Source organism: Falco rusticolus, chromosome 8 (assembly GCF_015220075.1).
Source record: "Falco rusticolus isolate bFalRus1 chromosome 8, bFalRus1.pri, whole genome shotgun sequence".
Classification (NCBI taxonomy): Eukaryota; Metazoa; Chordata; class Aves; order Falconiformes; family Falconidae; genus Falco; species Falco rusticolus.
The window spans coordinates 44,129,451-44,141,768 of record NC_051194.1 but is presented as its reverse complement, the minus strand read 5'-3'; the positions used below and the strand labels follow the sequence as shown (position 1 = coordinate 44,141,768).

Below are 12,318 nucleotides of genomic sequence, written 5' to 3'. Positions count from 1 at the left end.
GCCCCGCGCGGGCCCCGTCGGGCTGAGGCGGCGGCTCTGAGGTCAGAGGCACCTGCGTGGGGGGCGCGGGAGGCACCTCGGAGACTTCGGGCCCGCGGCTGCGCGCTCGCTGCCATGGGCAGCCCCGCTTGGGGCGGCACAGCACCCCCGGCCCTCGGCAGCGGCACGGCGCCCCGCCGGCAGCTCCTGCGCCTGGGCGGCCACGGGCTCGCCGCAGTGTCCGGGCGGCCTGAGGCACCGGGGCGCGTCCGCACGCTCCCTCCAGGGGAGAGCGTGTTTGGGTGTGAATTACCGTAGCTTGCATACTGACCAGCACTTGTACAGCTCGACAGGTAGATTTTCACCTGTATAATGGAAAGCCTTAGAAGGAAAAAAAACATCTGTCCCTAAGCGACAGTAACCTTATGTGACAGCAGCAGCCCCCCAAGTGCCCAAGGCAGGGCTTGGCCGCTGGTGCTCTGCGGCTGCCCACCTGCTGCCGACCTGCCTGCCGGTTCCTTAAGGGCAGGGAATATCGGGCACAGGCTGCAGTAGGGCTCCCTCCAGGATCAGAGGAAGGAAAACACAAGTCAGTAGATCTGTTCCTTTTCTCTCAGTGACGGTTCTTCCCACGGGACAGGTAGCAGCCCGTTTCCTGGCTTTCCGTCCCTAATGGCGCTCAACAGTGCTGGGGGACGTGCCTGGGAGACCGGGCTTTTGCAGGTACGTAACAGCGGTAGCACATAAGACTGCAATAAAACGTACCACGTTGATGATACACGACAGTCGGAGCTAACATCTGCTAATTAAAAACCGGGGAACGTCGGTTGCACCTCCCTCCCGTAGGCCCCGCTCGGGCGGCAGGGGCGGCTACCCGCGGCCTGCGGCAGGGGGGCCGGGCGGCGCGGCGGAAGTGCAAGGCGGCGCCCCCCGCATCGGCCCGGCCCGGCGCCTCAGCCCGCCCCGCCGGGGCTGCGGTGAGCGGAGGCGGCGCACAGGGCGGCGGCGGAGCTGCGTGCGAGTCAGCGGCTTTGCGCCCGCGGCGGGGGTCCTGCTGGGCGAGCGGCCGGTGCGGTTGGTAGCCGTGCCGGGGCCTCGGTTCCTGCTCCGCTTAGGCCTGGACGCCTCTGCCGCCGGCGGACTGGGGCCTGTCGGTAGGAGCGGAGCCCCGGGCCGAGGCGGGTGCGGGGCCGGTGGGCGCCCAGGCGGGGGCGGGAGCCGGCCGCTGGCGGTGCGTGGGGCCCGGGGCTACCGCGGGCCGGGGGAACCTGGCGGGCGGCGGCGCCGCGCTCCGCCCCCTCCCTCGCCGGCGCGGCGGCCCTGGGAGCGGCTGCGGGGGGCGCCGGGGAGGTGCTGAGGAGTACAGTGGCGGTTTAAGCATAAAATAATCTAAGATAATACGTAGCTTATTTATATAGTTGTAACCGATCACATTTTAATGTAATTTTCCTTAGTGAAGCTATAAACATGAAGAAATTGAAGCTTAAAGAACTGGAAAGCTGTCTTCAACAAGTTGATACTTTTGAAAGCCCAAAACTACTCCTTGAGCAGTATCCAACAAGCCCTCATATCGCAGGTAGCGGTTAACTACAGCACCATTCTCTCTTTTGCTAGTTCTTCAGCAGCACTTTGAAACAAAATAAAAAATTTTTAAAAGTGTTTCTACTGTATTGCCTCCTTTGAAGCCTTTCCACTAAAGTAGTTGAGAAATATCCAGCAGGAAAGTAATTAATTATATTTTAATGATCTGTTAGCTTCTTTTCATTGGAAGGATACTGTTAACGTGCAATCCAAAAATCGAGTAAATTGATTTAAAAGATAATGTTGTGATAGAAACATCTTAATCTGTAAATAAGAAAGCTGAAATGGACTTATTTCATGATACAGAGAAAATAAAGTCTATATACAGACACTCATTGATACCCTAATTATGATTTTTTTCCCCAGTATTTTACTTACTTTTACTGGTTTTCCTCAAAAAAACTTAAAGGTGTACTTTTCCCACAAAAAATGCGAACAGCTCTATGTGTAACCTCCCCATCAAAGATGTAGAGCTCTGCAACTCACCAAAATGCTTTTGACTTGTTTTCACATATAAATGAAAGAGAACTACAGGCAGTGAGAACATCAGCTCAATTTTGCATGACAAGAAAACCTTTAGTCCAGAGTTTTCTGAAAGCAGAGGTAGCTTGTCTTGATTAATCGGATGCATATTTGATATTATTGACCTGTGGTTTGTTGTTTTTTTTTCCCCAGCACGTATGCTTTATACAATTCACAATACGTTTGATGATATTGAAAACAAAACAATTGCAGATTTAGGATGTGGTTGTGGCATGCTCAGCATTGGTAGTGCAATGTTAGGAGCAGGGTAAGTACTTGATACTAAGTGCTGATTGTGTTTTTTTTCTGGCACAGAAGAGTAGAAAATAAGATTAGAATATAGTAATGCTGAACTAAACTAATTTTAGGTATCTAATCTGTGCATAATTAGGCTATTTAATATGTTTAGACAGTCAATAACTATTCAAATAGTGGAAGAGGTGGACAGTTGCTATGAATTTGGAAGTCGTTTGCTTTGCCGTGAAGCACGAAATGAATACATGAAACTTCCTTCACAAACTTTAAAAGGATATTTGAGAAAGGGCAATGGAGCTACTCGCATTTTTGTCAGCACTGAATTTATAGTGTATGCTTGTTAGGTTTCTGAGATAAAACAAGTTGTGTGCACAGATCCCTTTCAAAACTTTAGTATTTAAACACTGTTTTGGTTTGCAGAACACTAATATGTGACACCTTTTTTTTTTTTCTTAATAGATTGTGTGTGGGGTTTGACATTGATGCAGATGCACTGCAAATATTTAATAGCAATATTGAAGACTTTGAGCTCACGAATGTCAACATGGTTCAGTGTGATGTCTGTTCTTTTTCTGACGCCATGTCAGAGACTTTTGACACAGTTATTATGAACCCTCCGTTTGGTACCAAGCATAATAAAGGTTGGTAATTCTGAAAGTCGGTTAGAAATTACTAGAAATGAAATAGCAAGGGCAACACTTTCAAAGAAGCATCTCCCTTCCTTATTACCATTTCCTAGAGTTTTGTTGATCTGGAATCAGTTTCCTAAGTACAGATTAACAACTTTAACATTTTAATTAACAGTCACTGGGTCTGAAAGAAACAGTACTAGCTATTTCATATCCCTATCATTTTTTGCTTTTACTAAAAGCAATTGGGTGAGTTTTAGAAATACTGCCTGTACCTTAATGTATTCAGTGCAGTCTCAAATAGCTGTGACTCCAGAGAAGCATGAAGCAGATCTTTAAATCCTCTAGTTTAAGCTTGCATTTGACAATTCTAATGATTTCATCATTCCTTTAGGAATGGATATGATTTTTCTGAAAACTGCTTTACAAATGGCAAAAACAGCTGTATATTCCCTTCACAAACTTCAACGCGGCAGGTAAGTTCTTCATTTTAGTAGGGCAAGCACTAACCAGGCAATGAAATAGCTGGCATTTAATGATGTTGTCTATAGCTTCACTGATTTGTTCACACCTTTGTGTGGTATGAAACTTGGCTTGGGTTTATACTAATCATGTCTAATAACCATGATCTCACATACATCAAGATAAATATTTGATCTAATGTTTCAACTTGAAAAACAAAAGCACAGGAGACTTTCTTAAATATGTACAGGGGTTTATAAGATGGTATAGAAACTAGCTCTTCAATTTACCTTTATCTAATATTGTAGCACATTCAAAAGAAAGCAGACGAATGGGAAGTGAAGATGGAAGTCATAGCAGGTAAGATTGATTTGTTGTTAAAAACCAAAGCATCTCGTTGGGAGCTAACCAGTCTTAACAGCCTGAGATAAATGTGTGATTTAATATTGAAAATGACAGCCTTTATTTAAGCAGCCATTTTGGCTTTGGTTGGGTTTTTTTAGATATATACCTTGCTACCTGGCTAAAATACAAGCAGGCATTTAATAAAGCTCTGATCTGTGCAGAACTAGAACTGGATTTCTTCCAGGACTAGTTTTTGCCTTCAAGCAGAAGCTGCCTACCTTCCTGCTTCAAAAAGAGATTGTTGCTGAATAACAAAAGCAACACGCAGGTCAGCCCTCACACAAAAAAAAAATCCTGTACTTATAGTGACAGTTCAAGTATCCTCCCAATTCTTAACTGTCACCAGGTGGATAGTGCTGGATGGACATATGCATACATTCATGCAACATGGAAGTTGCACAGGTGCTTGAAACACACCTGCATTTAAGCCATCCACATACTGTCTGATGTGGTTGGCCTAAATGCTCACTTAATCTAGTCCAGAGGTCAAGACAGTTATCTAGTCAGAGGGCAACAGAAGAAATAGAACGTGGGTGTAATGTAAGTTAATTGACTTAATAATCATTCTAGTGTAACAAGGATTCTTTGTACTGTTTGCAGAACTTAGATATGACTTACCAGCATCATACAAGTTCCATAAGAAGAAATCAGTAAGTATAAAACCTAACTTAACTGAGAAAATGCTCTGTCTTGTACTAGGCAGGTAAATAAATTCTACTTAAGAAAATTTAAGTTTCAGGGCAATATGTACTAGATGGGGAATGCTCACAGCACTTGAGACAAGTTCAGTACGATGGCATCAAGTTCCATTGCTGTTACTGCATTTTGTAATTGAATAGGGAAAAGAAGCATTGTAATACGAAGCAGACATTACAACTAGATGTGAAAAAGCAGCAGGTAGCCCTGACTCAGCTTTTAGTAATTATTTGCTTGATCCTGTCTGCAACTGGAACTTAAGACTGAATAAATAATGAAGGCCAGAGTAACCAGGATTTCACAGCTGTAGCATTATTTCAGTGTTCTGAAACCATCTTAGAGGGGGCAGGAAGAAGCTGTGCATTTCAACACAAAACAGAAGATCCAGACAGGATGCTAGAGTACGGAAGCTTAAGCCTACAGCCAAGTTCCTGGATGCTGAATGCTGACCTAGAAAACATCTATCCCTTTGCCACAGGGGAAGTAGAGAATCCTGCAGTAGACTGAGCAAGATTGGAGTAGCAAAGATTAGAAGTTTTATCCAGCTGTACCTATTCTCTTGGTGTCTTGAACTTAAGTGAAGTCTGTGCTTCAGCTTTACTACTTCACAGTTACAGCTTTATATTACATTAACATCCAGGCTTCAGCAGTAAGCAGTTTTAAGTCCTGAATTTATTTGAAGCTGCTATTTAACATAACCGCAAGATTACAAAGTCCAGAACCTTTTACATTTGAATGAGGTGCCAGAGAAGTTTAGAGGATCTGACAGTATAAACAAAACTATAAATATAAAAGAGTTTTCCAGGGTGGTATGTTAAGAGTAAGCATGCTTAAACAGAAAAACTGTAACCCAACAATATGAAGCTTTCCTCTCATTGTAGGTTGACATTGAAGTGGATCTCATTAGATTTTCTGCCAAGAAACTTCTGAACTGAAGCATGACTTTAAAACCTATTGAAAATGGAACAATAAAAACAATCTGGTTTTATTTTTGTATTACTGATCTCCATCTCCATTTTCTGTTTTCAGTTGTTTTGGTGCAGGTTCCTCTTTTTCCATTTCCTCTAGTGGTCTCTTCTTGGGACTTGCTGGTTCTGCAAGATCAAATATGTAGTTATTTACAGTAAAGGAAAGCATTTCAGTATTACCTGAAAGCTTCTGAAAAAACCAAACCCTTCCTACCATGTAAGTTCAAGGATGAGTCCTAGTTTATTCCCAGCCACTGCTGTGCTAGAGGGTTTACTTACTACTGCGACTTAAAGCTTTTAGATGTTCTAAAATACTAACTTTTAAGAGCTTCTTCCCTGTATAACTTCACAGCAGGAGAGCAGGTAAGAAGATGAAGAGAGATAATCTAACAGGAGTAGGTTTCACTGGGTTTTGTTTAAGGAAGTACTGTTATCTAATGAACAGAAGCTTAGCTCTTCATCTTCTCCAAACTAAATACCAATAGGCAAAACTATTTGTTTTCTCATACCCTCAAGTGGAAAGAAAAAAAAAAAAAATCACCACTCAAGAGACTGGGTCTGTATAGTTGTATAACGTTACCGACAACCAGCATCTTTCAATGCAGAATGCTTTGAACAGCCTTGCAGTACAGCCTCAGCTATTTAGTAATGATTTCAATATGCTTTTTGGACAGTTCTGGAAGGAATCAAGTACAAGACCCTTGAAGTTACTTTAAAGATACAGACAACAGGACAGAAATACTACAGTGCAGGGCCAAATATGAAACGCTTGTAAGAAACATGAGTACTTCTGCAGAAGGTAGCACTGGGTACTGAAGAAGCTGCATCCAGTGCACAGAAGACTTACCTGTTTTACTGTCCACTTCACCACCTTCTTCTTCATTCTCAAATTTTATTTTCTTGCCCTGAAACTGTACTTTTCCTTTGTGCACACCTTGAGGTATCTTTCCCCCTCTTCCTTTTCCTTTAATTTTGCGTCCTGTGGGGATATAAGATGTCAGGAACTCTGTATCATTTGTCTTTTAAACTGGCAAGCTCAAAATAATGCTTTACAGTTAGTCAGTGTTTAGTATGTATTCACTATTTACAGTTACTTTCACACAATGCCACTTCTAGGACATTATAAATGCTTAAACCAATAAAAGTAGGACCTTTTGTTTTCTGTTTCAGCAATTCTTGCTGATCTTCCAGTATTTTTTTCAGAGCTTCTTTCTCTGCATCTCCTTCTAGCACTTCCCATGTAACATCCTTGTTTCGAAGCTGTAAGTTTCCATTATGTGCTTCTTTGGCTTTTTCCAGAGCTTCTTTTGCAATATCCTTAAATAGGATAATACCCTTAAAAAGAAGAGTGGCATTTGTATTTGAATCTTACTGCAAAAAAATTCAGCTAGAATAATGAACAACACACCCTGTTAGGTATCTTAGCAAGTTCATGGCTCCTGCATGATATAAAATATGTGTAGACTGAAGCAAAACCCTCAGACTGTCCTAACAAACATTCACGCTCAATTTTGACTGTAGCAACTGAGAAGGCTGGAACCACTATATGTTCTTTTGAAAGAATTTAAGGGAACAATTTAATTCTTTAAATATTCTGCAATTCCCCAAGTCAAATAAATAATTTCTTATTGATTACATAACAGAATAAGCACTTAATCATTCAGTTTCAAACTTTAACACAGAGATCTTAACTGCTTAAGAGTCTACTGACCTCCTTTGCACCTCTGACAAAGTGTATCCATTTGATTTCTCCATGATTAGAAAATACATCATGGAGATCTTCTCTGCATGTTTGATCATCTAGATCACCAGAAAACTTCAGAAGACATCCTGTCTTTTCTTCCAGAGACTTCTAAATGAAATAATAATTTTTTTAAAAGTAAATTTTTGTTGAAGAGTCAAGCTTGAATATTAATATTTTCTCCCCATCAATCCTAAAACTATAAAAACATGATAGTGATAATCTGAAGTCACCCCCTTTAGCACCATCAGTAACCCAACCATTCTTGCTACATAGCTTATCTATGCTGATGTCCAGGTCTTGCATGCTATGTCCCACCTCCTCCTTTTTTTGTTTTATTTTCCCCTTCTTTAAATTTTCTTTGCTTACTATGATAGATTTATGTGGAAGTTAGGACTCCTTTCCCACAAGAAAGTTATACTCTTCGACTTCTACAAAACAGTTTTCTGAAGGCTGACACCTCAGGTTGAAAATCTATGTAACACTGACATAAATCCTTACTGGATCCTTTAAATACCACAGAAGAAACAGTCATTGCAATGGTGCATTCAGGATAATTTCTGAACAGGTAAACATGCCTAATAATTTAAATTCAGGATATGATCCTTTAAATAAAATTACTCTCTTGAAAGTAAGATTAAATACCATGACAAAACACAGCCTTGCCGTAAGTTAGCTGGAAAAGCTGAAATTATTTTGTGGAAAGTGCTTCCACACTCTGAATATCCCACGTTAACTTTATAAAATGTAGCTGCAGGAGCGTGTTTGTTTTGTGTGGACTGAAAAGCCGTACAAAAGCAAGCATTGCATAGTTTTCAAGTACAGAGATTTTAAAAAACCATACCATTTCAGCATCTGCTGCTTGTTTCTGTTTTTCTTCTTTTTCCCTGTAGAAAAGTTAAATTAGTTAAGAGTCAGTTCAAATGTGGTCAGGTGAGCAAAACCAGGCACTTCAATTGATAATGACTTACTGTTTAGCTCTTGCTTTAGCTTCTACTTTGTTTTGTTTCCTTTCTTCATTCTTCTTTGTACAATACTCCTCCCTTCAACAGAATATAAGCTAAGTTAATACCACTTAAAGTATTCCATTGTAATTATAAAGCAAGACCATGGTAGCCAAGAGACAGTTGATACTGTCTTTTGGAGTTGAGGTGCTAGTCTCCAAAAGGCACAGCTAGCTTTTCTACCTGTACAACAGTGCAGAAACTTACAATTCTCGGGTCCAAGCCAAGTTCTTGTCTAAATCCACCCCTGACCATTATTAGTTCATACATCAGTTCAGTGGACTTACTTGAAAAGTACTATCAGCTCTGTGTCTTTGTACTTTTGGTTTGGGATCTCTGTGAACTTCTTAGCAGACTCAACACTATCAAAAACTGCAAATATTGAGCCCTGTTAAAAGGTAAAAGGCATTCAGTGTTAAGAGTTATTGAACAGAATTTCAGAACAGGGCATCCCTGCCCCAGCTCTAACCGTTCACTGCAAGAGCTACCTTAAATGTTCTCTGCAACGTTCGCCTCATTTGAATGTTTTCAACTGGACCTTTATCCTCAAGCCATTCTTTGATATCATCAAGAGTTGCATCTAGTGGAAAGCCTTTCTGCAAGACAGCAACAAGGTTGGATTATATGCAACAAACTGACACTTAAAGTTATAATGTATCTAGTCTAATTCAAGCTTTACTTAGTTTTCAAAGTCCTGCAGAACAGCACAGAGCAAAGGAAGTTCACTTACAACATATACAGATCTGTTTTTAATTGCAGCCTTATACTGGTCATTTAATTCAGGAAGAGGTTTGTTTGGAGACCTTCTGATTTTAGTTTTGTCTTCATTTATTTCCATTAAACCAGTCTTGGATTTTCTTAGTGCTTCTACAATAACACTAAAATCTTTTGAAAGGCGACTTAACCTATTGAGTAAGCAGACACAGGTTATTACAAATACATAGGCAAAGCGGAAGCCAAATGTTAAAACAGCAATACGAGTTGTTCATGCAGACCAGAGACATTTGGCCCCAAAAAGAGATAAGTAGCTGAAAGTTACCCTTCCACCCAGATTAGCTGTACTTTGTTTTACCTGTTGAATTTGATCATTACTTCTAAAGGCACCCAGCCATCATCTAGTTTGATCTGTTCCTTTAGGAACTTGTCTCTTGGTAGATTGTGATTGCCAAAATAGTACTGCAAAAAAGAAGGGGGAAAGAGGCAGGGAGAGAGATTTGTCTTTGAATGTTCAGTCTTAAAAAGCTTATTTTCATCTGACAACTTACTGCAGTGGATTGAGACATACCAAAATTTATTAGTCTGAACAATTAGAAATTCTGTAATTACCACTTCCTGCTTTAACAGGATACTTTTCCAGAAGTTAGCTGCAACATGTCAACTATAAAAAAAAAAAAACACCATTGCTTCATCCAATGGGACTAATGAGGCAAAGGTAGACTACAGTTTTATTTAGGAAAGGCATGAACCTTATTCTGTCAACATAATGATTAATCAACCTGATCAAGCTCTGCCAAGTCAAAAGTCAAATTAGTCCTTATTTAAAGAATGTATAAGCAAGAATATTGTATTTGCCACACTGAGAAATCATACTGGAGGTTCTAGGTCTCAGTCAAGAAAATACTGTAAAATAAAAAAAAAAATGTTTTCACTTTAATTTACTGTGTTCTTATTTTGGTCACGTCCAGCATGAGAAAATGATTCAGTACAAGATAGGAAACTTAATCAGATTCTTTTGCTTACTAGCAGTCATCTAACTAGGGTCAAATACTTGAAGCTATAGGGTAAGTTGGAGTGCTTCCACCAATATCATTGTGCTTTAAGAAGTCAGTGCAAGTCTTAAAACAATACCTCTCCCTTTAGTATACCTCAAACTCACATTATCACAAGCCAAGTTTTGTCAGCTGTTTTTCCTCAAGCCCTGGGTTTGTTTTGGTTTGGTTTCGTTGTGGGGGTTTTTTTCATAGATAATGACTACAGCTCCATATACTAATGGGCATTCACATGCATTACTTTTGTCCTTCAGGAAAACGGGTTTGTTTTGATGTAATTTTAAATTATGTGCTCCGTCTTCCATTGTGGGGTAAGCCTCCAAGCCTCTAGAGTTAGAAATACTTAATAATACTTAAAGTAGGCCCATAAGTTTAGTTACAATTTGTAGCAGTAAATAATAATAGCAAGTTATGCAATGTGCTGATATTTTAATCAGCAGATTCCTGAGTAGGAGGATTTTTTCCACCTCAAAATTAAGTTGTATAGAATTAAAATCCACATTCCTATTTGCACAGAATAACCCTAGTGAACATAGTAATAAATTGTTTAATGATACATTCACTTGCTGTAGTATCTAAAACACTAGCAATTTAAACCTTTTGTGTTTTTAAATGGTGGTCTTACAGGTAACTCTAGACAAGAATAACTTCCAACTCAGACTACAAATACCTGCCATAGAGCTGCGTCAGGCATTTTTTAGAGCTGAAGATTCAAGTCTAACTCCCTATGAAGTTCCCATTAGCCAAGTCCCTACAGATGAATGTCTCCAAAACCACATCTCAGTCCAGATCCAAAAATATAAATTGAACTTACCTCAATTTGCTGACAGATTTTACTTTCCAAAATAGACATGTTTTCGCCATCTCCATTTTCAGCCATCTTCACCAGCTGTGTTGAAGAGAATACAGAGCAAAGGCACTATGTATTGAATTGTACTTTCTACAGACTTATATTCTTACAGTGTTGCATTTCACTGCAGCCTCATCTAAAGAAGATAACAGACAAGTTCTTCAGCCATATGTTTATGTTTATGAGCTAACTTTTAAATACGACTGCAGAACTCCAACTATGAAACAACTGGAAAAAAAAACCCAAGTAAAATACTTTTGTTGTTAAGGCAGCATTTGGCATTCTACATTGAAGACAGGTAAAGAAACATGCTGCCACTTACTTTACGGCGTTATTTGTTATTTACCTTTTTCTAGGCAGGGATCCTCAGTTGGTACCTAACAGCAACAAACCTAAGTTTGTTCTTTAAACAAACAAACATTTGTTCTTTAAGTTAAACCCAAGGTCTGACCACTAGGCAAAACATCAGTAACAAAAATTGTTTAATATTCCTAAGTAAGTATAATTAGAAACTTTCCTCGAGTTTCTGCCTCCTAACTAATCTTTGAAAGTTCAAGGAACTTTACTGGAGGAAGGAAAAGAAATACCAGCGTTTATCAATACATCGTAAAAACATCTAGTTCTCTCCTTTACAAACTTGTCTTCACTGCAGTTCTGCCTGAATAACGAATCAAGCATCTTTGATAAGAGGTAAGATGTTTTAAGTTGAAAGTAACTTCTCTGAAATGGCATTAAGCATATAATCCCAGTACATCACAAACAATCACTACAGGTACTAGAAGGTTGGTAAAAAGGCAGATACTGGCCAGAAAGTTAAGTGAGATCAGAAATTGTCTATCTAGTTGCTCGCAAGATAAGCACAGAATGTGAAGAGTAATCCTTGAGGGAAAATGCAGCTTTATAAAGCTGCCAGAAATTGGTTTTAATTCAGTTTTGAACTACGAAGCACAGATATCTTCCTTCTCCCTTTGGGCACGATCACATTTGTTAAATCCAGCTACAGAAGATGAAGTAGTTTCATGGCCCTCAGTTAACCCTGTTCACAGATCAGTAATCTGTAATTACAGTGAAGACGGGTTTGCACTCATGTCTTGCATGGTTTGAGAGGTTTAAGCATACACATTCTGCTCTTCTGCAGCTCACAGGACAGTAACATCTTTCAGAGCACCAAGCTGACTGGCAACGCAGAAGCAGGGAATATTCCCCTGAGACTCCCTTGTCACAAGAAATTACGTTCATCAGTACACCTGCCTGGTAGCCCCATCTTCTTATTTTAGTAGTTCAATTCACTGATCATTGTTCAGCCTACTGCAGTCTGCAGTATACACCCATTTCTTCCTCCTCCCGATCTCAAAGCTAAGTTCCATCCTTTGACTTGCCTGTAGTTCTTTTTCATCTATGCACTTACAGTCTTAAAATTTGCATCCTGGTCTCCACTACTGGACTTGCAGCAGTAC

General features: G+C 40.2%; 2 protein-coding genes across 3 annotated transcripts in view; one reads left to right on the top strand and one right to left on the bottom strand.

The window, feature by feature from the left end:
- Window positions 1-896: 896 nt before the first annotated feature.
- On the top strand, window positions 897-5,525 carry METTL5 (methyltransferase like 5). Its single transcript, XM_037397375.1, is given in 9 exon segments — window positions 897-1,133; window positions 1,434-1,555; window positions 2,236-2,350; window positions 2,797-2,978; window positions 3,361-3,423; window positions 3,426-3,442; window positions 3,737-3,788; window positions 4,434-4,483; window positions 5,411-5,525. Coding segments are annotated over 8 exon segments (642 nt in total). The 5' UTR covers window positions 897-1,133; window positions 1,434-1,446; the 3' UTR covers window positions 5,465-5,525.
- Window positions 5,183-12,318, bottom strand: part of SSB (small RNA binding exonuclease protection factor La) — a 32,651-nt gene continuing 25,515 nt past the window's right edge. For both annotated transcript variants that reach the window (XM_037397370.1, XM_037397369.1), the window contains exons 2-12: window positions 10,826-10,900; window positions 9,315-9,418; window positions 8,973-9,147; window positions 8,731-8,838; window positions 8,530-8,630; window positions 8,210-8,281; window positions 8,083-8,125; window positions 7,209-7,349; window positions 6,649-6,832; window positions 6,345-6,476; window positions 5,183-5,623 (exon numbers count right to left, since the gene is read on the bottom strand). In XM_037397370.1, the coding sequence (XP_037253267.1) occupies window positions 5,526-5,623; window positions 6,345-6,476; window positions 6,649-6,832; window positions 7,209-7,349; window positions 8,083-8,125; window positions 8,210-8,281; window positions 8,530-8,630; window positions 8,731-8,838; window positions 8,973-9,147; window positions 9,315-9,418; window positions 10,826-10,891 (1,224 nt within the window). In that variant the 5' untranslated portion in view covers window positions 10,892-10,900 and the 3' untranslated portion in view covers window positions 5,183-5,525. The remainder of the gene's footprint in view (window positions 5,624-6,344; window positions 6,477-6,648; window positions 6,833-7,208; window positions 7,350-8,082; window positions 8,126-8,209; window positions 8,282-8,529; window positions 8,631-8,730; window positions 8,839-8,972; window positions 9,148-9,314; window positions 9,419-10,825; window positions 10,901-12,318) is intronic.